The following is a 26484-nucleotide window of genomic DNA, read 5'->3' as shown; positions in this document are numbered from 1 at the left end:
CCAGTTAAATTAAGAAGTGAGGATGAGAAGGAATTATGTCTCTTTCATCTTGGTATTAATGTTTCCCAAGTGCTGAGTGCAGTGCCTAACGTAGTAAGACCTCAGTAGTGAATTGGACACTGATCTGCAAGCCTGACTTGGTTTGAAGATCTGTCGCTTCCTATGTTTGTGGTCATAGTTCTTCCACCTCCCTCAAACACAGCTTAAGCCCTAGTTCTTTTTCTGTTGGTACACTGGGGTGGTTAAAAGCACAGACTCTAATTTCACTTCCTGTCTCTGCTACTTATTGTCTGGGTGACCTTGGGCAGGTTACTTAACTGCTCCGTGCCTCAGTCTCCTCATCTATAAAATAAGATAATAATGGCACCTCGTGTTATTAAATGGAAAAAAGTTAAATGCAGAGGACTGAGAATGCGGACTAAGTATTAAGAATAGTAATCACTTAATAGTTATTAGCAATTTTTGTGTTTCGTTTACACGTGTCTTTGCCCTTAGTTCATTTATCTATAATGCCAGTTCACAAATACTCATTGTTACTTGCAAAAGTAGTATTTTCCTGTATATTTTGTGATTGACGGGGGGAAAATGGGAAAGTGACTTATTTTAGGAAGCAAGTTGTTTATTCAGGGCCTGCTCTTGCTTTAAAGCACTGATCATAAGGTCCTAGTTAATGACACAGGGAGCTCACATGTGTTTTGCTAATTACAAATCATGCTTCTTGGCGGCCTCTTTAACTGGTAAAATGACCTCCAGATTCTGATTTTTCTTCACTCCGTATTAATAGTTAACAAACTGTTTAATGTGCAGCAGGAAAGCCAAGTAAGCCTGAAGCGTTTAGAAATGGCATGTGAATTAGTTGTAAACTGTTTCAGTAAATATTAAATGGGTGGCAATTACTTAAAGTGATTGCTTAAGTTTCATTAAAGTATTTAAGAGAAAAATATGTGCTTAATTCTGCTTTAATTATAAGGCGCTCATTAGGGTAGCTTCGATCTAGGGTTTACCAAACCTAATTCATAACTTTACCCAGGGCATCTCAGTCTGTTAAAAATACAGATTACTGACTCGCCTCTCTCCTCAGCCCCACTGAGATTCAGGAACTGGTAATCTGTGTTTTTAATCGCCTCAGGGGAATCTGATGATCAGGACTGTTTGGAAGACACAACTCAGGTGTTGTCTTTTTTTTTTTTAAATAGACAATTTTTTTTTAGAGCAGTTTCAGGTTCACAACAGAATTAAGCAGAAAATACAGAGCTTGCACATAGCCCTCCCCACCCACACATACAAACATCCCTACCCTCAACATCCCTCATTAGTGTGACATATTTGGTACAATCTATGAACCAACACGGACATATTATTATCAACCAAAGTCCATAGTTTACATTAGGGTTCACTCTTGATGTTGTACATTCTGTGGGTTTTGACAAATGCATAATGACATGTAGCCACTGGTATAAGTATCATACAGAATAATTTCATTGCCCTAAAACTCCCTTGTGCTCAGGTGTTGTCTTGACTAAATGTCTACTTTAGATTTTGCATTCGACAGTCGGAAAAAGCACTTAAAGATATGTCAGAGTAACTGGTTACCAAGGGTTAGGAGTGGGGAGCAGAGACGAAGGTAGCTGAGAAGATGGAAGTCTGTGAGTTTTGCGTTGCCTGGCTAAGCCTTCAGCACGGGAAGCAGCACCACCGTTGTCTGACTACAGCAGGAAATGCTTTATTGCTAGGCTTACCACAAATTAGTTGAGTTTTTTTAGGTTGGTGAAGAGTGTGGATGAAAATAAGGTAAGCTTATCAGATGTTATCTGGTAAGTTGAGTAGAGCATATATGAACAGATTAGCGAAAGAAATGCTGAAGTACACTGTTGAAGAAAGTTGCTTAACCACAGATTGTTAAATTCTTAGAAACAAACAGAAGCAGACAGCTACATTCTTAAGGTGTGCACGGCTAAGAGAACAAAGATACTGAGATGCAAAAAGCTCTCAACTTGAATAGGTGTCCACAACTCCTTTTCATAATTTTTAAAATAAATTACATGTGTTTTTATTGAAGTATAGCTGATTTACAGTATTAGTTTCAGGTGTACAGCAAAGTGATTAGGCTATACATAGATAGCTATTTGTTTTCAGATTCTTTTCCATTATAGGTTATTACAAGGTGTGGAATACATTTCCCTGTGCTGTACAGTAGGTCCTTGTTGGCTATCTGTTTTATAGATAGTAGTGTGTATATGTTTATCCCAAACTCCTAATGTATCCCTCTCCCCACCCTTGCCCCTTTGTTAACCATTAAGTTTGTTTTCTGTGTTTGTGAGTCTATTTCTGTTTTGTCAATAGGTTCATTTGTGTCCCTTATCACAACTTTATAGATGTGTTCATTGTGATAAGAACTGCCAAGTACCCTCCCTCCTCCACCCCACCAACTACAGCACGGCCCTAAACAGCTTTTTAAAATGCCCACCTGCTTTTGCCACTCCCTGCTTGAGGCCCTCAGTACTTCCGTGTTGGTACCATAGGATAAAGTCTAGATGCCTTATCAGGGTGTACAGGGCCATTCATGATTTATCGCATATCTTTTTTTATAGTCTCGTCTTTCTTCTCTTACCACGTTGTCATGCTCTGTGCCCCAGTCACACTGACCTGTAGGCTTCCCAAATACTTTAAGGAAAAAGAAAACCAACATTATTCTGTTATAGCCTGTAGCACAGTGCAGAGGAGGGGCTCAGTTCACAGTCAGTTTTAATAAGAGTTGATTGGATGAATGAATAAATCAAAAAGCTCTTAACACAATGACTGTAATTGTCTGTTTACGCCTGAGTTTTTCCCTCGTGGGATGCGAGCCCACTCAAAGCACTACAGCGTGTAGATGAGTATACGCATCACGTGTGTGTAGTGTGTACATGAGCACGTGGAAACTCATTACAAATATGAGTGGATCAATAGTCTGCCTGACTGGATCACAGACTAACAGATACTTTGCATATTCATGGTCAACCCTTAGTTATCCACGCTATTAAAGGGAGATTGAACAAGCCAAACATATTAAATAACAGTATGCTTGATTTTCTTGGAATTTTTAAGATTATCAAGCCAAACGATGACTATCCGAATCTTGAGAGACTGGAAATTTGGCTGACTTTCTAGGTTCCTCCCTATCCCATGGAATTCTTTGTTTTTCTCTCTATTCTGTGTTTAACAGCATCAAACCTAAAACCCATGTAAATATAGATTTAGGCAAAGCTGACCTGTCCAAAATCACACTTCATCAGGATTGAGAAGGCACATACGTGTTTTGAGCTGTATAAGGACTTGGGCTTGAGTTAGGTTTCCTGGGAAAACAAAAATTGACAAAAGATTTTGAACAGTCATTATGTTACTTTATCATAGTCAGTTTGGTTATGATGAGAAACTGAAAACAATGGATAAAAGTTGGTCACAGTCACCTGGATTCATGTGGAGCCATTGCAAAGCCGTGGTGCAAACATCGATTCAAACCCTCTTCAATGGACACAGAGAAGACTTCCTTCTCAGACGGGGCTTCCGATGCTCCCAGGGTTGAGTGGTATGGGGTACAGGATAAATATATAATACTTGCCTGAAGCATCACTTTTACTTGAATATTTGGAAGAAATATTTAAAAATTATTAAAAATATTGAAATATTAAAAAATATTAAACATAAATTTATTAACTGTAAGTGCAAAATCCATTAACGTCTTTAGAGTTGAAAGACAAAGCGTGGAGATTTACAGAGGTATTTTGAGGCTGGGTGATCCAGTTGCTCACTCTGATAAGAGTTCTGAAGAACGTGCACATTATACTAAAGGTTTGTAAAATGGATGATTTAAGGAGCCTAGCATAGACATTTTCAACGTAAAGTACACAGTTTTGACTTCTTCACGGAGGACTCTGCAGTTCTCTTTAACCACTTCTTGGGCACAAAGGACGGTGGTAGGATTTTAGCTTCACTTTGTTGCTTGAGAAACCAGTGAGAACCCAGAGCTTCAGAGAGAGATGCCTTTGTGCTTTTGAGAATAAGTTAAATCATGAACTGCTTTATTAGAGCCAGTTGGAGGTAGCATACTGCTGGCAATTCCAAACCATTTAAAAAACAAAAGTTACGGTTATTAATTTTTGAAGACACAAAAGCATGAATCAACATTATAGCAGTGTCAGTATCGCACTAGGAACTGGTTTCAACTGAACTGTGGCAGCAAAATAAACGTTTGCAGATTGTTTTGACAGCATGTCATCCTCTGGGCTTCAGTTTCTTCGCCAGCAGCCTTACTTTTGAAACAAGAGTTGCTGCACTTGAAGTAGAGAAGAAAATCCTCCCTCTGAACATTTCTGGACCTTAGAGAATAACTCTATTTGCAAGCATTTGTAATGTAGCCCTGCAAATGTTTTTAACTGGAACTGAATATGTTGCTAAGTGATGCGCCTCGAAACATCTGCCTGGCATATTGCACTGTGGTGGAAATCAGGGAAGTGAGTCCATAAAGCAGAGTGGTCAGCTGGTCTTCATGGTGGGACAGGCCGTTTTAAAACACAGGTCACATGTGTTTTTACAGTTCTCTAGACAGGGCTGTAAAATGGAAAGGCACTTACTCATCTAATGTACTGAATTGTTGTAAGCATTTATTGACCCCTGACAGTTAGATAGTCTTAAAGATTGTAAGGCTCCTGTGCTAATTTTCATGGGATACTTTTTTTTTAACTTCTAAGATTTTATGAAGGTGTGCATATGTGCTGTTAGTTGGTTTTATTCTTACTTTCCAGGGTACACCCATCACTGAAGTTAGGCACATGCAACCCTAGAAGGTTAGTTTACTTCCTGGAGTCAATATCTTTTGTATATTTTTTGAAAGTCATTTGATGAGTTTGAAGAAAATCATTTTCCAAAGCAATTGCATATTCACTTTATACAAAACTCTGCTTCTATGTGTTTGTACACATTTCATCTGACTCTCAAACAGATCTGTAACCCCCAAAGTTAAAAGTGACAAGTTTATGGGCTAAGTTGTTTGAGCTCTGGAATGAATTTAGACAACTCTTAAAAGCCATTCATAATCAGAGGAAAATAAATTAAAATGAGTAGAATGGATGGCTTGTTGAAAAGTAAAGGAATAATGGCTCGATCTCAAGCTTAGTGTAGGAAAAGTTTAGCATTCCTTGAAAGGCATTTGGTAATATATAGTACTTGGTTACTTAAAAAGAGAAAAATAAACATTGTTATTATCAAGATCCTAACATGACTCACTTTCAAAGAGTTTTTGTCAATGGCTAGATATGTTTTGAGATATGGCTCATGGGCGCTTGAAGGGTGCCCTGTGTTAAGAAATACAGTAGAGATAGGCAGGAAGTGGGGAGCACATTATAGTAAAATGAGTGTGGACTTTATAGTCAGTCAGATCTACAGAACTGCATTCCAAGTCTCAGATTCCCTCATGACTAGATCTTGTGATTTGGGTAAGGTACAGAACCTCCTTGAACATGTTTTATTGATGAATACAGAGATAATAATATTTAGGTTATAGGGGTGTTCTTAAAGAGATAAAATGTTCCTAGTTCATGCTATTTACTGATGAATGTTCTTATTAATAAATGTTTCCAATCAAGTGCTCTGACTAATGCAAATATTGCATTTTTTACTGCTTGGTTGGAAAAAAAAAACCAGAAAGCATGTTGAAGACTCTTCAATTAAACCCCATATTAGTAACTCTCTTTTGAAGAGGCTTGCAAGTGGTGATTGATTGACAGAAGAACAAGCAAAAGAAGAAATCTTGTGATCCTGGAAAACTGAAGTATAAATTTTGGAAGAGAAGACTGCAGTGGGTGTGTAGTCCAGTTCACTTACATGGGATTGTATCCCAAATGAGATTGTAAGCCAAGTTACTATTCTTCAAGTCTTTTATCATTTCAAATTGTAATAGATTCAAGATAGAAGAGAAATTCACTTCTGAAGTGAGCTTGATTTTGGCATGTGAAAGAATACAGTTTTTTTTTTTTGGACTCAGCTCAGAATCTACTAATTTCATAGGCAAATTAACCAATTGCCATTCATGGCAGGACATACCCACACAAACATTTCAGAAAAATTTTAACTGCAGTTGATGTTTCTGAAGTGAATTCTTGGACATTACCATCCATATGACTCAGATGAATTACTCTGTAGGAGAAAATTTAGTAGCCACTGATTTAATGTCTAAATGATGCAATTTTAATATGTAGGTCTGTTTTGTATTAGTGGCCGGGAAAAATGATTAGAAACTGACTTTCAGAATTCTGTTTAGGGGATTTATTAGGCTGAGATAACAAGTAACCATTAGATGGCATTTTGGGGTGTGATTTAAAGTAGGATTAGATGAATATAATCTTATAAGGACAGGGCGTTGGCCAGTTTTTCTTTGCATATACAAGACAGAAGTTCAGAGTATATTTAATAATTATAATTTATGTACACCAACAATGAAATCTGTAAAAATATTTGGGCTCTTGTTTTGAAAAACTAAGACTTTTTTAAGGAACATGATCACAAAACATGAATTTTGTCCTACTGTAGTAGAGACTCATACTTCCTAAAATCTCTGTTAGACAACACTAGAGACTGGGTGAGTATTTTTTAGGGCATAATGATCTTCATGTGTGTGTGTTTTGGGTGCAGCTCAGAGGTAACCAATGTTGTATAATACTTACTGAGTGATTCTTGAGTTGTTGATGTGTATGTGCTTTGAAGACAGACACTTACGTGAGGAGAAAAAGCAGATGGTTGTCTGTAGGACCTGTGCATGAAAACTTGTGCTCTACACAAAATATCCCCATTCGTTTCAGCACGTCATCCTTGTGCGCGGCTTAGTGCCTCTCACCGCGTGTTCCTGTTAATCTGTGGACCATCATGCATCCCTTTCCCTTTCTGTGTTTGGAATTCCTCATCCTTATTCACATGCTTTATTCTTCTTCCAGGGATGTCTCAGCTTTTTAAACCATCTTAAACAGTTCATGCTTACTTAGGTCTCTGGAGCTGGTTATGTGCCTTTTCTCTTGAAGTCACCTTCACTGAGGTTTAGTTTTGTTGCCACACTTGATGATAAATTCGTTGAAAAAGGACGAGTACATATCTTCGTTGTGCAACTCCTTTACGTGGCTGGTGTGTAAATACTCATAGTCAGTGCCCACTACACATCTTTGACTGAAAAATGGGATATATAAAGGCTGAGAATATTGCCAAGGATTAATAGTCTTTCCCTCCAAGAATGCCAGCTTTTCAGGTTTTTTCAGTCTTTCCATTAGGATATTTGTTAATAGGTGTTGTTTCTCAAAGGAAAGATGAGCTCAAAAGTGATAGAATGAATAGCACATCAGTAGGTCATTGAATACAGTAGCAGTGTCTTGTGTTTCTGGGTAGATTTTGGTGAGGCAGAAGAGCACAGTTCAGTTCCATCATCCATGGATGTGCCTTGTCATCTCTTCCTTTTTCCTGTTGTTACTGTGTGTCAACCAGGTGGGAAAGGTGAGTCAGAGGGTAAAGGGGGATTTGCTCAGTTGGAATTGGAGCTGAGCACGAGATTTAGGTCTTATAATTCTGATTCCATCACTCCACCCATGATTACTGTTTACTCAGGGTTGTGTTGTCTCAAGAAGTAAAATTCCTTGCTATCACTAGGCAGGAGGGCACGTGTAGAACTCCATCTGAACAACGAATGGTTCCTAGGCTATAAAGATCTACTCCCCCTGAAGTTAAAAGAACGAGCCACTGCAGACACCTCATTGATCACTTAGGGGAATTTGCCAACATACCAGCAAGATTTGGAGGGTCTTTATTATCTTATGTAAGCCCTCCTTAAAGTGTATTGAGGACGATCCCCCCTTCCCATCATACTCCCAAAACAACAGTACTTCTTTAATTTATTTTCACAATATTAGGCTTAACGTAAATGAGTATTTACATTTAATATTTGCCTTGACCTATTGACTCTCCTACCTATCCGTAATGAGTTGCTTTTATCTCTATTTGCCCTGGTTTTTCACTCTTAATTTGGTGACTTGATCTTGATTCTCCCTCCTGGTGTCTTTAGATTTGTTGTTTGTATTTGCTGGCTTTGGCATTTGACCTTGGCTTCCTCTTAGAAATTTCAGCTTGTCTCATTTTTCAGACCCAGAGCACCTTCTACTGCCTTCTTAGGAGTTCTCTGTCTCATTCTTTATATCCTTCTGTATTTGAACCCCAGGTATCCCACTTTGCTCGTGGCTCTTTCCTGCCTCTCCACATACGGAGGGTGGCAGAGGGATCTGGACAATTGTCAAGTGAATGCCTTACCTCTACTTTCTAAGGTTACTGAAGCATTTTGCGAACATAGTTCCAAGAAAGACAGATTTGAGCCTATGTAGGTCTTGAAAAGTGTGATAAATTGATAAATGTATTTCTAAACTACTTTAAACTGATTTGTGATGAATCTAAAGAAAGGATTGTCTGAGAAGACAGAGGAACTCTAAGATTTGTGATTGATGTTTAAGTAATTGGAAATTCTGCAGCCAATTAAGGAATAGCCATGTCTTACATGTCACCACAAGCCTTAGAAGTGACTAGACACTTTCTCTGCCTGTTCTTTCTGAATGGGAAGCTGTTACTAATGAATGCCGTTTGAAGTGGTGCTCGTTGACTCTCCTTCTGATGAACCGAGGTTATCTCCAGATGACTTGAAGTGTATAAATTAGACTTTTTATATAAGGGATAAGGAGATGTTGGATACAAAAAATATAGTGAAAACATATTGTGTTGAAAAGAGTGACTTTCTCACTTTTGTTGATATTACTCTCATGAGCCATGACACACTTTAATGGGAAATCAAAGTCCCTGACCAGCTCACATACACTGTCTGATCTACGTTTTCCATCAGCTTTGTGTGGATAACTTAGAAGGAGGTTTATTTCTGTAACAAATGCTCCTCCCTTCTAAAATATGGTTCTTAAAACTTAGCTCGTTTCATCTTCTTGTTTATTGAAAATGGGTTTAGCAAATCACTGTTGATAATTTGGGAAGGTACTTGGTGAAGCTGCACGAAAACTTATTGTTTATATTAATTATTATAATTCACATTATTCTTGTTATTCATGTGCCATTTCACAAGTCATTGAACTTAAGCTTCACAAGTGGCCTTTAAGATTCCAGCCTCATTTTGAGGTCTTTGCTGGCCAGTGGACATATGTTGCTGGTTGGCTTCAATAATGGAGAGCCTTCTGGGTAGATCAGACAAGGCAAATGAAGCACTATGTTGTCTGAGAACAGTGAAACTATTGATGTCAAATTGGTAGTGTTGGAGGACCTGTTATATATATTTTTTTCTTTGCTGAGAATGTAATTAAGCTTCAGAGAGGTGAGAGATCACTGCCACTAATTTTGAGCAGACTTAAGGCAGAAAAGAGGAAAAGCTCAGTGTAGAATTTTGTTGACGATTCTTATGTTCAGAGTCCCATCAAAATCTTTAGAGCAGTGACGTGTCTGTGGGGAATGTGACTTTTTTTTTTTCTTTATAAAGAACCAGTACCAATGCAATGTGTCCTTGATGCCCCCATTCCCTACTCTTTCCTTTCTTAACGGAATTATGTTCTGAATCACATTTCTCAGTATTGCTATCCAGGAAAGATGGGTAGAAATTTTTGGCAATGTGGGGATGAAGTCAGAAGCCCTAAAGATTCTTTAAAGCTTGGTACCTTTAATTCTTATGTATTTTGAAAGAAAGTCTGCAGGAAGGAGGATGCCTCTTTTTGTCTGTGGAGGCATCTGATGGCAGCAGCGTGGTGGTGGTGACACTAATATTGGAGCAATAAATTTAGCTACTTTGTATAGAAGAGAGTTGCAGTCGAGCAAGTCTGTAGAGTTTATTTTAGGAATCGGGAAGATTTCCTAACGTTGATGAGAATTGAGTCTGACTTTAGAAACCTCAGGGTATAAATTGTGCTGATAATTGTTCTGAGTTGAACCTGGAGAAAATGCTGATGTGTTCACTCTTAAGCAGAGTGATTCATCATATAAACCGTATCATGGACAGCTCTGGCAGGGCAAAGAGAAGTGAAGCAGGGAGGAAGAAATTAAAGAAAAATGGAAGTGGGAACTGGGACACGCATTAGGAACTCTTAGGTCTTTTAGAAACAGGTTGCAGGTGGCCACAGCCGTTGCCATCTTAATTAATGGGTGAGTTACTGTTTACAGAAAGCACCTTACTTTTTCCATGCCACTTGCATGAGGCCCCTCACCCCGTCCCCATTGTTCTGTGCCCATGGGGTTTCTTTTATACCTGTGTGGCTAATCAGTCTGCTAGCTTTCAGAACCATGGCCAGTCCTGTCCTATGGTTCAGAAACGGCTGTTTGAATCCCTAGACAGCAGTAGAGGCAAATGCTTGAGGGTTATGTTTGTTTTGAGCATTTGTTGAGAAAGATAATTGAGATTTTGCAGTTTCAAGTACTGTAGGGACTAATTTGGCATGATTGTCCCCACATTAGCGATTAAAAATACCTTAATAAGTTTGTTTTCCTTATAATAATGACATTAATGTTAATTTTGGAAAATTTGGAAATTGCACATAAGCAATAATTCTATTTTTGGGGATAAAGGTTGTTAACATTTGGCTCTAGTTTTTTTTTTTTTTTCCTATACACACTATATAAATCAGTAAGCCTTTGGTTGCAAGTGCAAGAAATCCGATTATAACTGGAATAAGCAAAACAGAATTTATTGATTCCCTGAAGGAAGGGTCAGGGTACAGCTGGTTCTTTGAGGAAAGGAATTTGATCTGAACAAAAGACTAGAAGGGAGTTAAAAATAAGAACCCACAATTAATGTTTATGCAGATATGTAAGGCATTAGGTACCTTGCAACCTTGATAAGACAGAGACATCCTGGTGGTTAAATTTGAGTGATAGACATGGTTGTGGAAATTCCTCTTCCTTCCTTGAATCCTTTCTTTTCTTCTGGAAATTCTCTGGCATGTGGTAGGTGTCAAAAGACATAATTTACGTCTCAAGCAGGGGCAAAATGTACTCTGAACAATGTACTGACTCATCACATCCACATTATCTGTCATGATATTCCATCCAGACTTCTTGGTCACCTGCTTTTTTCCTTCCCATTGCTGTGTTGCTTTGGTACCTCAAGTATTGCCTCCTTGGGAACTTCAGAAGCTGACTTGCTTGGCAGGGTATTGTCATTGGCTTGTTGGGCCCCAGTGGCAGTGTCTACAATGTGATACCCTTTCCAGCTGATTTTTGCAGGCAGAAGGCATCAGAGGTGGGATGGAGCCAAAAGGATAAGAGTGAAACATCCCCAGGGGGCCTAGCAGATACTTGGGAGGTAGATTTATCAGTGAGGGGCAGTCATGTGTTATGTAACTGGGGCAGAGTCAGTGAAATTGGGTTATTACTGTTTCTGTGAGCCTATCTTTTCCCTCCAAGGGCTCGTGACTACCCTGCAAACATGGATTAAGTGAAGTGGGAGAAATGATAGGATGATATGGGAGAGTCCAGACCAAAAAAAAAAAAAAAAAAATCAAAAAGCTTATTTTCACCATTAGTTCAGTTACTGTATTAGCTCAAGCTGCTGTGACAAAATATTGTAGACTGTGTAGCTTAAACAGCAGGGATTTATCTCTCACAGTTCTGGAGACTGAGAAGCCAAGATCAAGGTAGCAGGTGATTTGGTTCCCCGATGAAGGCCCAGCTCCTGGCTTGCGGATGGCAGCCTTCCCCCTGTGTTCTCACATGGTAGAGAGAAAGAGGCAGCAAGCTCTCAGCTGTCTCTTCTTATAAGGGCACTAGTCACATTATGAGGGGCCCACTCTCAAAACCTCATCTAAACTCAGATATCTCCCAAGAGCTCCATCTCCAAATACCATCACATTAGGGACTAGGGTTTCACCATATGAATTTTGTCAGGGACACAGTTCAGTCCTTAACAGTTACTTAGTTTAGGTCACCAGTGAGGCTGCTAATACCCAAAATGACTGATTTGAATCTTATGTCTTTCTAATAGAGATTCTTGAAATATTGGGACAGTATAAATAATGTAATTAATATAATTGGAATAATTGATGAAAAGCATCAGCAGACCAAAAAGGCTTTGAGCCAATTTTTTTTCAATATGATGTGCCCTGGAATTTCATAGATACATTTATTTGACTGACAGGCCATCACTGGGACTACTTCCTTGTGAACAGCTTAGCAGCATTTTAGATACACATATGAACACCACTGAAAGCCTAGTTTTAATTTTTCCAACCCACTGTGTTGGCAGAAATTATGAAAGCAAAGGACAGAATAAGTTGAGGAATGTGAGGGCTACCACTTTTTTGTTCTAAAGAATTCTGAATATCTTATAGAAAGGACTTGAGTCCTGATAACATTTTTGTAATATAAACTATAGGTAAATTTTTTTTTTAACATCTTGAAAATGGAAGACTGAGACATAGGTATTTTCCAGAAATGTCTCAGCAAACTCCAGTTTCTGTCACCCCCTTGCTGGCTGAAGCTGAGCTTGCTCTGCTCCTAAGTGAGGGAGTTGGTGGTATCCTGGAATCCAGGCTCTTCGTGCCGTTGACTCTTTTTAGCTGAATAATCATGTCATGGCAGATTAAGGATAATTGTGATAATTGACAGCTTTTCATGTGTGGGAGCTTATTAATACATGGATACCTAAGTATTTTTGAAATTATCCTTCTTAATGACAGCTCTTTGGCTGTTTCACTGTCTTGAAACAGAAAAAGTAACCATCTAATTTACCTGTCTGGAGCCTGCCAGCATGTAAATCAATAGTCATTTTCTGGGTATGTTGAGGTAGAAGTAGGTAGAGGCGTGGAGAAAGTCTACATGATATGTACAGGTCATGCCAGTAAAAGTTGGATTCTATAGGAACAGGTTCTTCAAAGCAATTAATGTGAACATGCTAAAACGTAGATGGCTAATAGAAGTTAGCTCTACTCTAACCCATTAAAATGGGATCATAGCTGTTTGTATGATAACTCTTTGGTAGCAAGTGACAGAAAAATTGCCTCAGGTTACTTTAAGCTAAAAGGGAATCCTTACATATGATTGAGAAGTTACTGACTTCAGGCATGGCTGAATCTAGGTGCTTAAGTGATGGAGTCAGGAACATGTTGCCGTCTTGGTTCTGTGTTTTTTATTCCCAGGCAGGCTCTTCCCTTAGGGTTGCACGGTGGCCATCTGCACTCAAAGCTTTTATTAGCATCTTAGCACCTTAACATAAGGAGAAAATTTATTTCCTGGAAGTTCCAACAAAAGTACAATGCTTATTTACTCTGATTGGGCTGGATTAGGTAAAGTGTCCACTCAAAAATTAATTGCTGTGGCCAAGAATTGTATGATATTCTCATTGTCCAGGCCTGGGTCACAGGGAGTGATTCAGCCTCAGTGGACTTAAAAGTATTATAAGACAGTTCTCCAAAGGAAAATGGGGTGCTGTTATCAGAAAAAGAGGTTAGGGGTGCTGGGTGGACCAGATGCCACTGCAATGCATATGTGTGTGTGTTAAAGATTAATATGTCTATGGAAATGTATTCATTTAGCTATTTATCATTTCTTATAGTTTTGAATATGAAAGTAAGTCTGAGGATTTTATATATACATTTAATTGTATTTTTTAGAGTACTACAGTGGCCTAATGATTTGATAAATTGTGTAAGTTTTAACAACTGTGGTATCGACCTGTAAACTCTTATCTCAGAAGAGAAATGAATACTTAAAATGTTAACTGTGTAAACCAGTTGGTGATAGCACATTAATAACTTAAAGAAACAAATAGTTATTTCTTTTTATACTTTGGTTTGAGAGCTAAGACTTTACCAGATGGTGGACTTTGACAAGGAGAAAATACAAAATCCAAAAGTCCTCATTTAACCCACAGAAGGGAATTTGCATGTAAACTTGTCAGGCTCAGTATGAATTGTTCATTATGATCATTATTTCTATTAAAAAATTTATTTTGAGGTAGCCTGCAGGGTGACCACAGTGGGATGCTTCGCAGACCAAAAATAAAAGAGTACATTCACAGATTGCCTTTTAGTGGGTAATGAACCAAATGTTCAATTAATTTACTTTTGGACTCTTTCATATGCCATTATGATTTCTGTCTCTTCTGAAGTCCAGTACATTTACTGTCTGTACTGTTTATATAGAAATCTGCCCCCCACCCCTTTAAATGAGATCATCCATTAGAGTGGTGGCTACGATATGGGCTTGGAAATCACATAAGTGGGTTTGAGATCCTAGCACTTACTAATTGTGTAATCTTCGGGAAGTCCCTTAGCTTCTTTATGCTCAGTTTCCCTGTCTGTTATGAGAGAATAATATAAGAAAATAAAAGTAGTAGATAGTTCATAGGCTTGTGTAAAACAAATGATGTAAATGGAAAACACTTAACACAATGCCTATTACACTGTAACTATTCAAAAATGTTACTTCTTGCATATTACATTTTTATCCATAGCATTTTTCCTATTATCATGTGTTATCTTCCAGCTGTGAGTTCCTTGAGGACAGAGGTGTTATCTTAAAAAAATACTTTGTGTCATTTCAGTAAATACCATACTGTATTGCATGAACTAAAAATTAATAAATATTAATTAAGTTACCAAATGAGAGTATAGGAACTGTGCTTCAGATATGGCTAAGCCCCCCTTCCCCTCATTTCCATTTTGTTACATTGTGTCATTTTCCTAGTTGTGCTTAAAAAGAGACAGAGGATAGAAGCAGAGTAAGAGATCTTGTGAGGAACTGGGGCAGAATATATATTATTCATTCTTTCATTCATTCTCTTACTCATTGTTTCATCCCTACTCTTTTGGGTAACTTCACTGTGCACAAGATAGGCACCAAGAGCAGTTTAGGTAAGAGATGAAAAGCTGCAAAGACAAAGTACAGCGCTGCATAACGACACATCAAGCAGTGGATATTAAATGTCTTAATAGATGTGCACATTAAATGTTGTGGTCCCTCAGGGTGGGAGGAGATTGCATCTAGCAGAGGAAAATAACTTACCTGAAATGCTCCTCCTTTTATTTGTGACTTACTCTACAGGGGCTGGCGACCGTGTTTTGGTGCAGCTTATGTAAAGATGGATTAAAGGGAAGGGTAAAATAAGGACAGTTTTCAAAAGTTAGATATTTTCCATTTCAGAGTTCTTAATGTAAGTTGCTTTGGGCAAGCGGTTATGTTTTTGTGTACTTGAAAATGTCCGAGGTTTACTTAGTTATATCTAATTCATTAATATTCAAAGTGACTATTAGGTGTACGATACAGTGTTGGTCTTTAAGGAAGGTGCGTAAGACACAGACCTCGTTAGACCTAGTTAGAGAGAGGTGGCACATCTTCAAAAGTTAGATAATAATGAACAAACTGTATATTTGTTGGTGCCTCAATGAATAGTTCGGACAAAAAGTATTGTGATGGTTTGAATAAAGGAGGAATTCATGTTTCTGGGAACGGTTAGTATAGGTTATTGGAAAAGATAGAATTTTCAACTGGGCCTTAGAAATTGAGTCAGAGTTAGGGAGGAAAGAAAAGAATATTCTAGACAGGGAAAATGAAAAAGATCTGAAAATGAGCGGGTATATTCTGTCATAAGACACTTCCGGGTTCCCGTGGGACACAAGGTTGGACCCACAGATTGGGGCCAGAGTGACATGAAAGGCCAGCTGGCAGTGGGCATGGTGAAGAGGTTTCTTCCCATCTGCCATCTCTGATTGGTGGGTGGTGGCTGCCCAGATGGGTGCGGAGGCCAAGTTCAGGCTCCGCAGGAACGAGTGTGAAGGTGTGGAAGTGACGTCTGCCGTGGGACTGGTGGTGGCAGTGGGTGTGGCGGCATTCCCGTCCCACATTTGCCTTCTTCTTGTTGGCAGTGGGAATTTGGGAGCAGTGGGTGTCCCCAACCCTTGCAGACCATCATGTCATCGTAAAGGTGGACATGGGTCAGAGATAACCACGCTGGTGTAGGATCCTCCAGGAAATTCTGGAGCTACTCAAAAAAGCCAAAACACGTTTTAACCAGAGGACAGAATGAATAAAACAAAGAAAGAAAGAAAATCAAGGTATGTGAGAGGCATTAACTTCGCTTTGATCTACAGGCCTTATGTTCTGACAAAGGTGATTGGATGAACTTGACAGTTTCTCTGTCTCCCTCCTTTCTTCCCTCCCTGTCACCCTTTCTCATTTTTTCTCCAGGTTCTCTTTTGTGATGAAACTAGATTAATATTTACTTAGAACCGTAATCTATTCATCTGTGATGCAAGTTGATTTTCTGATGCTTTCATCTCCCCACTCCCCCTTATGAAAGTGAGGCTGAAGGGGTTTCTTTATTTTCCTCTTGTTCTTTAATTGGCTGTTTCCCAGAATGTACGCACTTGTGCTCTCATTCTTGAAGCCACTTAATTCACTGAGATAAAACATGCAGAACTTTTGACTGTTTTCTTTCTTACCTGATGTATTTTCAACATAGAGGGCTTTTCCAGGCCAGTATCTGTGAGAGCTTTCTTTCTTAGAAGCTAGGCATATTTTACTAGTAAGGGCCAGTAATTTTAAAACAGATTTAAATCTTGTATTTTATCATCATCATCCCATTTTTCAGGTGGGGAACTTGAGACACAGAGATGTTAACTAACTTGCCTCAGGTCACACAGCAAACAAGTAACAGAGTTTGGATTCAGACCCTGGCAGCTGGGCTCCAGAGTCTCAGTGCAGTGCTGTGTCTTGTATTTAGCTCATTTCTTTATCTGAATTCAGGGCCTTGTGCATGCCAACCATGCTCTCTCCCGCTGAAGCTATACCCACCCTCTGTAAAATCTTATCAGAATTGATTTGAAGAGTGGTCGTCTTCTTCCTATTGTACAGTTTATGAAATGGAGTGAGCATCTTTTCTATGCCCAGGCGAATTGTCATTCTCCTCTCTAAGTTTGGATCAGCTGCCAACATTTTATCCTTTGTGCTTTCCATGTCAGGAAATGTCTCTGAGCACTCTTTCAATGGGAAGTTTTTGTTTTGGCCAGACTCACTTCCTCTGGGACATTGTTATCATTCTGGTACAACCACTTGCGTTACTATTTATGCTAAGGAGTTTGCCTTCATTAAGTTTCTCTGACTGTACGTCTGGAGTCTCTCAAGTGGTGAACGGCAGCATCACCTACATTCCTGTACTCAGCTAGGTCTTCTGCAACTCCATTTGTGTTTGCCATAGATTTCACTTCTAGCATTAGCACTTCTTGTTTCTGTGCTGTGCTTCCATCTTTGTTGGCCAACTCCCCCTTTCGATTATCCATGTCGTATAAACTTATCAGGACAAGAAGGCAACACAGCTACTCACTTTGCTGTCTGTGCCTGAACTGGATGACACATGTGGTGACCAGTCACTGACGGACTTTGAAAGAGGCACTGTGATTGATCACCATCATGAAGCACATGTTATTTACATAGTAGTATTATAATATGCAATCACACACATGTTATGTACATATAATTATGTACACATAATAATGTACATAACATGTATTGTGTACATATGATTATATGCACATAAATATGTAATTACATGCTTACATAGTAATTGGTGGACTGAAGAGCTAAAGTTTGTCCTTTAAACAATTACTCACAGTTAATATAGCACGCAGCTGACATTTCAGCTGTGTTGTAGGGGGACTAGTATTACTTAACCAAACTCTGGTAGCTGTAATTCACACTCATCAGACCTACGCAAAGTGAGGGCTCCCTCAATTCCAGACTATTTTATGGATACATGTGTATTTTTCTTTACCAAAATAGGATCACTTTATGCATATGATTCTGTAGTTTTGTTTTTTCATTTAATATATGGTACAGATGTAAAAAAAAAAAACCTCATCTTCATGTTTTATGACCACATGGCATTTTATTGAATGGGTTTCGTGTAGTTTATTTAACCAATCTTCCTTTTAAGCTTTTTCTGTTTTTCTCAGTTATAAACTATGCCACAGTGGTCACTTCTGTAGTTACGTCTTTGTGATAACAGCAATTATTTATTTGAAATGAACATCTTTCTAGTAGCAGAATAACTGGCTCACAGGATAGGTACAGTTTTAGAACATTTCCATATTTTTTTCAAATTTCCCTACAGAGAGATCTTCGCTTTTAGGCTGCACCAGCCATGTAAATTAAGAGGTGCCATTGCGTGTGTCCTAAACCCTTGCCAATACTGGGATTATCATTCTTTTTAATTTTTGCCATTTTAATTGGTAAAATGTATCTTATTTTATCTTATTTCAGTAATTAGTTTTGATTACTAGGTAGGGTGAATATTTTTCATGGGTTTATTTCTAGTAAATGTATTTCGATATTTATGGAATTTTATTCTGTCCTGTATTATAGCAGCTTTCAGATGATAGGGATTTTGTGTTTGTTTTATTAGGTTGAATACATACATTTCTACAAATTTCTACATATGTATATCTGTGTAGATCTGTGTACTTGGTCTGCATTCACGTGTATATAACATTTTTGGTTTTACCCAGGGCTGAGAAAGAGTATCTGTGGCCCTTGGTTTTGTAGCATAACCATCAGTTTCTGGACACTTTCCTTTTTTTTTTTTTTTTTTTTTTTTTTTTTCTGAGAAAGAGAAAATAACCCACGACTTGGGGGAAATTCTAGTTAATTTTTCATTACATGATTTTTCAGGAGACGGAGTCAGGAGGAGCTACTAGGGCATTCAATTATGTACTTGAGCGTATTGGACATTTTTTTCCCCTCAGGTGTACAATGTTTTACTTGGGCTTGTTTTTCAAGGGCACTGAAGTGTGACTAAATATTTTTGGGTACCGCCATCATGTAAAGAAGAGGCTCCGTCCTGTTAAATATTCCTTCAGCAGCTTTGCAGTGAGGCAGCCACGGGCAGTGAGGAGCCTGTGAGGGCTTGAGCTTTCGGCATTGGACGCGGGGAGGGTGGCGGGGGGGTGGGGGCCTGGGAGAAACTCAGGATTGGGGTGCTCTGTTGCCCCCTCCCACTGCTGTGGAAGAAGCGATTGGCTCAAGCTGGTTTCTGTCTAATGCTTTCGGATGGGTCCCTAGTGAGGAAGGAGGGAAGGTCATGCGGTTGGACCTCAGCTCATCTGAGGGCTAAAGGTTCTTCATTGCACACCACCCAGAACCTCAGTGCTGTCCTTCTGGAGGGCGGTGGAGAGCTTAGAACCAAAGGAATAGAGAAGGGCTTGGATTCCTTTTTGTCTTTAGGTTGGGGACAAGGGAGGCTCATCAAGGAAGATGTCCACGGAAAATGTGGAAGGGAAGCCCAGCAGCTTTGGGGACAGAGGAAGAGCTCGGAGTCACACTTTCCTCAGGGTTGTGCAGCCAGTGTTTAACCACAGTATTTTCACTTCTGCAGTCTCTCCTGCCGCAGAACGCATCCGATTCATCTTGGGCGAGGAGGATGACAGCCCAGCACCCCCTCAGCTCTTCACTGAACTGGATGAGCTGCTGGCCGTGGACGGGCAGGAGATGGAGTGGAAGGAGACAGCGAGGTGAGGCTCAGCGGACCGTGTGGTAGCCACCTGGGGAAACAAGGACGGGGCAGGATGCCTGTCTGTGAGCCCCTTCCTCTAACCTGAGCACTCTGAATGACTGATGAGCACGAGGCTGGCTGGATCAAGGAATTAAAGAATTCTCTTTCTTCTCTTTGACATTGACAGAGATTCAGTACACCCTTAATTTCACTGCCGGAACATTGTTTCCTTGGTCTGCATTCTTATCATTTTCACACTTACACAGAATTAGAAGTAAATCTCCACTTATATGCTATGTAATAGTGAAATATTTAAAAGAGATAAACTGAAACACCTAAACAGGATAGCCTAGAGATTTGCACCCACAGTCTCCATATGCCTAGGTATCTTGTGAGACAGTGTCTTACTGATGGCTCATTTCCTGTTAGGAGGGAGGTTGTGAAGACAACAACTCTTACCCATAAACTTGCTATTATTCCAAGTAAAAATCTGTCATCTTTTAAGTACCCAGTGAAAGCAAGTAGAAGGTTCACTTGCATTGGGAATGTTAGAGACTTGTGTTCAATTTCAGACTCTTGTCACCTGTCAAGATGTATCACACTCAGTTTTTCAGAACTTTGATTTCATCATCAATAATTACTGGATAATAATGCCTACTGCATATAATATATATGTATGCTATATAAGATACATAATAGATAAGTGTAAAGTAAGCTAGATATCTAATTATATCATGGATATTTATATACATACATACACATATATATGGAAATGCTTTGTAAGTTGTTAAGCACAGCACAAATATCTAAAGTTTCATTAATCTCACAATAACAGAGCTTTTCTTCTTTTCTTCCTTTCTATATGTAGATTTGGTTAACACTCTACTCTAAATCTTCTATGACACAAAATCATGTAATATAAAGTTGTTGATATGATGCAGTTTTTGGTCTCTCATTGTCCTTATATGGACAGTCTGTATTTGATCGTCCACAGAGTAATGTTAAATATGCCTTTTATAGACTGTAATTTAATTCAAATCAATTAAATTCAACCAGTGTTTTTTGAATGCCTAGTACATGTTGGGCCCTGTTTTAGGCCCTGGGAACACAGATGTGAGCAACAACTTGTTTCTGCTCCTCCATCTCTGGTGCTCCCTCTTGAAGCCCTTCATTCTTTGCACTTTTGGGGCCTCATTCCATGAGACAGAAATTGTCTCTTATTCCCCTCTCTCAGGACCAATAACCCAGATGTTAAAAGTCCTCTGCAAAGAACACTTTTTTTATATTGAAGTCTAGTCAGTTTACAATGTTGTGTCAGTTTCTGGTGTAAAGCATAATGTTTTAGTCACACATATACATGCATATATTCGTTTTCATATTCTTTTTCATTATAGGTTACTACAAGCCATTGAATAGAGTTCCCTGTGCTGTACAGAAGTAACTTGTTGTTGTAGTAGATAAACAAGATTGTACTGTGTAGCACAGGGAAACTATACAGGATCTTGTGGTGGCTCACAGCGAAAGAGAATGTGACAATGAATGTACGTATGTTTATGTATAACTGAAAAATTGTGCTCTACACTGGAATTTGACACAACATTGTAAAATGACTGTAACTCAATAAAAAAAAAGCTTTAGAAAAAAGAAGTAACTTCTTGTTTACTTATTTTATATATAGTAATTAGTATCTGCAAATCTTGAACTCCCAATTTATCCCTCCTCCTCCTTCCCCCTATCGTAACTGTAAGTTCGTTTTCTATGTCTGTGGGTCTGTTTCTGTTTCTCTGTAAAGTATAATTTTCATTCATAAAACATTATCCAAAAGAAGACTGTAAAAGCAAAGACTTTTATTAGTATCTCCATTTCATTCTTTCTAACAGGAGAAAACAGAGTCAGAATCATAATGGTGCAGCCTGAGTTAAGTGTTGGGGAGACTGTGGCTTTGCTGCTAACTAGCTATTCCATTTTGGGCAAGTCGTGTAGTCATGTCGTCTTCCCGAGCTTGAGTTTTCTGTTCTATGAAATGAAAGCCATACTAGGTTCATCCTCTCTAACATCATGTGTATCTTCTAGCTCTAAAGTTCCATCCCTGTGTATATAATGGTGTAATCTGCTGTGACTAGGAGACCTACCTTGAATCCTACTTTGATCCTAAAATTCTGTGCCAGTGCCCGTATGGAGTAGAATTCAGGTACAGCGCTCTGTTTTTGCTTTCCATCAAATGCAGACTATTCTTTATTTTATATGCCCCCTGGTCCAGGCAATGTGAAGAGATCACAGCTCATTGTATAGGTAATTCAACATTTCATGAGATGGACACAGCACTTTCATTTTAGATTCTTAAAGGTTAAGATGGTCTTGAATACCGTGTTTAAAGACTGTCCTTGGGAGCATGTATGTCATTTCAGTGTTGTCATTGGTCCCTGAGAGAGTATACTGCTGGAGAGGAAGTGTAGTGGGAATGTCCTGTGTACCGGGAAGAGACATACTCACAGAGTCTACACTCTATAACTTCTCCTCTATAGGACTTGCCACAATTACTATTAATCAACCATATATGCGATTTTTTTTTCATTTTGTCTCCCTCGTTACACTAATTCATCTGAAGTCAGAGACCACCATGTCTGTCTTTCATTACTGTATTCCCAGTGCCTTGCAGCACTTGGCATAATAGGTCCTCAGTAACATTTGTTGAGTGTGATTAGTTGAGAACTGATTGCCTTAGAATCTACTGTTCTAAATATAATAATTTCTTAGAAATTTTACATGATTAGAGTTGAAATTCTGTGATAATCCATCTCTTTCTGACTGATGGCAGCTTAATGACAGACCCAAGGTACCCAGCACACCAAGTGTAAAGCCCAAAAGAGGACCTTTGTTTGATGTTTCAGACTAATTCATCAATATGCTGGTGCCATCTGTGTTTAGTTCTCTAGCCCAGACTTCTTGCCTTGTTTGATTGAAAACAAATGTTTGAATGGGCAATAGGCATCTGAGATCACATGTTGGAAACTGAGCTTCTGATCTACCCACCTCATACCTGCTTCTCCTACAGAATTCCCCACCGCAGTGAACAACTCCCTTTTTCTAGTTCCTTAAGCCAGAAAGATTGGAGTCTTCCTTGATGTCCATCTTTCTCTACATCGCTTACTCGATCCATTGGCAAACCCTATCTAGTTTACGCTCAAGAGTTATTCGGATATTCAGAATCTCACCATATCTCACATTCAACACTGTCACTACAGTGGTTCAGGTCACCATTATTTCTCATCTAGATTACTGCAAACACTTCCTAATTATACCATCTCCCTGAACCCGCCCTTCCCTCATGAACTATGCCCCGTGATCTCTTTGACCTCACCTCCTACTTCTCTCCCCCGCATCCGCTCTGCTCGAGCCTCACAGGCCCGATCAGGCTGCTGTGTCAGGGACTTCGCACTTGCTCTTCCCTGTGTCTGACATATTCTCCTTGCTGAACTGCTGTACCCCACAGTTCCCTGTATGGCTCATTTCCTCACCTCCTTCAGGCCTTTGTTCAGATGTGACCTTCTCAGTAGCTGCGTGATCTAAAACGGAAACTTCCCCCAAACCTTTCGACCCCTTGTCCTCCATTGTATTTATCCTTTGCACTGACCAGCATTTAACATATTCACATATCTTGTTGTTGTCTCCTCCCAATCAAATTAAAGTGCCACGAGGGCAGGAGCTTTTGGCTGTTCTGTTCACCACCGTATTCCTAGTGCCTACAACTACCTGGAACATAGGCCACAATCAAGATATGCATCTTTATAGAGTGAGTGAATAGAGACATGGACCCTTAGTTCTGAGTGTGTGACTCCACCTAAATTACGTTGGGAAGTTTGGAGGCGTTGTGCCTCCGGAAATGATTCAGATTTTCGGTGATTTTTGCTTCCTGTAACAGAACTCTGCTTCTGAATGTTTTTACAGCAATTTCTGACTCCCATTTACAATGTCCAGTTTCCAGACATGATAGGGCTATTCCACCCCCCCCCCCCCGATGAAAAGCTCTCAAACCTTCTAGACTTGTAATAAAAGTTTACATTTGAAAATGCAGGGTGGATATTTTTCTGGCTAACATAAAATGAAGAATTCCTTTCTTGGTGAAAACCCCAATTAAGTGGGCTGTTTTATTCCATAAGAGAACTAACCCACCAGACTTCTCCAGCTTAATGTAGTTTCTGCTGTGAGCCCACATTCCCACAGAACACAACAGAACCCTCTTCGGTACTGTCCCTCTGGATGTTCTGTACTTTTTTCCGTTGACTCATGACTTGATTGACCAAGAATATCCTGCTTGAGTCTCAGCATTACTGGAGTTTTAGTTCTACTTCAGGAAGTTCAGGTTAGCTCTGTGTCTCAAAAAATAAGGAAAGTGGTTCCAGTGGTAGAGAAAATATCCCCATTTAAGTCTCAGAGAGCCACAGTAGTTATATAAAACCATAAACAAGGGAAGTCTTTATTTACGTGAAGTACAGCCAGCTCTACCACCCTCTTCTTTCACATCGTTTCTCTGCTCTTCCCTTTCCTAAAAGTCAGGACTTTGAATTTTCACTGGCACTTCCAATAGAGAGCACAGGTTAAAGACTGTGCAAAGGGTAGAATGATCAGGACTGAGAAAGGCATATGAACAGGGAATGCAGAGAATATTCTTTTTAAAAAGAGTACTCCTAAGTGTGAGGTCATTAGGATACTGACATTCAGTGACATAGCAGTAGATGTAATGAAATATTTGGTATTAGTGAAGAAGTCTGTGCTTCTTATTAAGAATTCCTAGGTGGCTAGGCATTAGCTAATGGATTCATGAAGCAAACCAGTAAAAGAATAAGTCATGGTCCAGCTTTGGTGATGGCCCAAAGCCAGGAAGAAGGGCTATCGCTACCCTCCACTGCTCCAAACCCTTTATTTCTTTGAGTCTGTGATGTCTGCAAGCCTGGTTATTGGCTTTCAGTTTCCCCTCAGTGAATATTCAGGTGGGCCACTTTGGGTTTCATCACTGTTATAAGAACACATGTTAAAAGATCACATCCCCAATATGATCCACGTTTTACTGCCAAACCTGGGTGAAAAGGAAAGACGTCACAAGTTTCAACAAAGCCAACAAGCCAACAAGCCAACAAAGGAGAAGGGTGTTGATGTTTCAGTCCTAGTGGTACAGCACAGAAGGACCCCCATTCGTGTTTCTGCTCGGCGGAATGACTCTGCCTCCCCGGAAGAACCTGATTTCAGGGCCTGCCCATCAAACACGGTCACTTGTGCTTACCTTGGGACTTTGCAGAGGGACCTCTCTCTTTCCAGTCCACACTGCCTTCTCTGTGTCTCCTCTACTGGATTACACTGGAAAATTCCATTTCAGACCAAGTTTATTTGTTCTGTAAGAAAAAGTCTGAGGGAGAAGGAATTTAATCATCTATGTGATTATATGTGGTTACTACACTGTTTTGCAATAGCTTTTGCAGTTGATCTAGAAATTTAAGAATTCTTAAAAACATCATTCATCCCAGATACACACTCATGTTGGCTTCTTTTATCTGTGATGAGGCACTTATCAGTTAGCAAGAAATTTATTATTGCTCTAATAGTTTTATGTAGTTGGTTATATTCCAGGGCAAAGGTCAAGTCTATTTTCCACCATAAAATTGGCATGTTTTTAAGTGAGAGGTCTTGTCTTTTCTTAATTATATTTAATCATATGATGGGAAAGTTGCAAAATTCAGTGATTCCCAGGGGGCCTTCTGTTTCTTCAACAAACTAGTGAAATGCTATCTGGTTGGCAGTCACTCAGAGTGTGTTAAATTGCAATGTACTTTATCATTATTCTTCTAAGACCTTGGAATAAATAAACTTCACCTAATAAACTCCTCCTTCAAGGTTACAACAGTTTTGTAATTGCCAGCATTTAAAAAGCCAACTTCTGAAATTAATTTTCCTGTAACATGTCAAGTACTAAGACAAAAGGAAAAGTAGGAAACTTATTGCAAATATATGGTTACTCATAGTTATTATGAAGGATAGATAGTAGCTTTTAGTACATTTTACAGTAAAAAAAGTCTGGTTTTTTAAAAACATAATTACATGGTTCTAAGGCACCTTTACAAATTCACTGACACTCGAATAGGCTGAACTTTGGTACCTTTGCCTTAGCCTTTCCTATAATGGGTTCTGATTTGAACTGAGTAGTTTTCGGGTTTTTTTCCTCAAATTTGTCCTTGATCTGTGAGGAAGATAGACGTAGTATGGGTAGTTTCTGGGATGAAACTATCTGCAAACAGTCTGTTTCAATGGGCAAACCATTACTTTATGCCTGAAGCAGTATGTTGGATGTACAGTCAGTTCCTTGAACAATTTGAGCAATGCCTTTTAAAGGAATTTAATAGTCATCATCCCAGAGTTCCTCTTGTGCTATTCTCTGTGCTGTGCTGTGACATCATCACCGCATTCAATATTTACTGAACTCAAAGTGAAAGAGATGCTTCAACTGAACTATGAGATAGTACTTATCCTTTAGGAATGTAGATGCTAAGGAACTGGCTGGTTCTGAGGCTACATTTCCATTCCATTATGGTTAAATCTTGACCAAATCTTGGCTGCTATAATCCAGGAGGGTGAGTAATACTATTCCGTAAATCTAAGCTAGTTGGGGTTTATTATTTCTAATGTACTTTTAGAACTTGTTCAAAAATCACATTCAAGATAAATTGTAGAGAGGAATGAAGTAAGAGATAAGTCAAAAAAGAATGCAGTGGTTTTGCTACTTTTTTCTTTTTTTAAAGAAAATTTTATTAAACTTACATAGTGTTGACAGTGGAGGATGATGCCAAAAACAAGCCTACTGTCACACATTGTATGTAAGAAAGGCTTAGTTTTCTTTTACGAAGTGCATTTGGCCATAGAGATTTATGGCAATGGACAGAAGGGCAACTGGTTATCATTCA

At 39.1% G+C, this 26484-nt stretch overlaps 1 protein-coding gene across 9 annotated transcripts in view; it reads left to right on the top strand.

The window, feature by feature from the left end:
- The window catches only part of SLC4A4 (solute carrier family 4 member 4), a 315013-nt gene that overhangs the window by 105134 nt on the left and 183395 nt on the right, over positions 1–26484 (top strand). For 7 of the 9 annotated variants that reach the window (XM_032458395.1, XM_032458408.1, XM_032458417.1 and 4 more), the window contains exon 4: positions 19415–19550. In XM_032458395.1, coding sequence (XP_032314286.1) covers positions 19415–19550 — 136 coding nt within the window. Of the gene's footprint in view, positions 1–18861; positions 18939–18972; positions 19156–19414; positions 19551–26484 lie in introns of those variants that run through there. The other 2 variants (XM_032458430.1, XM_032458422.1) reach the window with 2 other exon arrangements.

The sequence above is a fragment of the Camelus ferus genome, chromosome 2 (assembly GCF_009834535.1).
Source record: "Camelus ferus isolate YT-003-E chromosome 2, BCGSAC_Cfer_1.0, whole genome shotgun sequence".
Taxonomy (NCBI): domain Eukaryota; kingdom Metazoa; phylum Chordata; class Mammalia; order Artiodactyla; family Camelidae; genus Camelus; species Camelus ferus.
The sequence above is the reverse complement of the archived record's forward strand: the minus strand, read 5'-3'. Positions and strand labels throughout refer to the sequence as shown.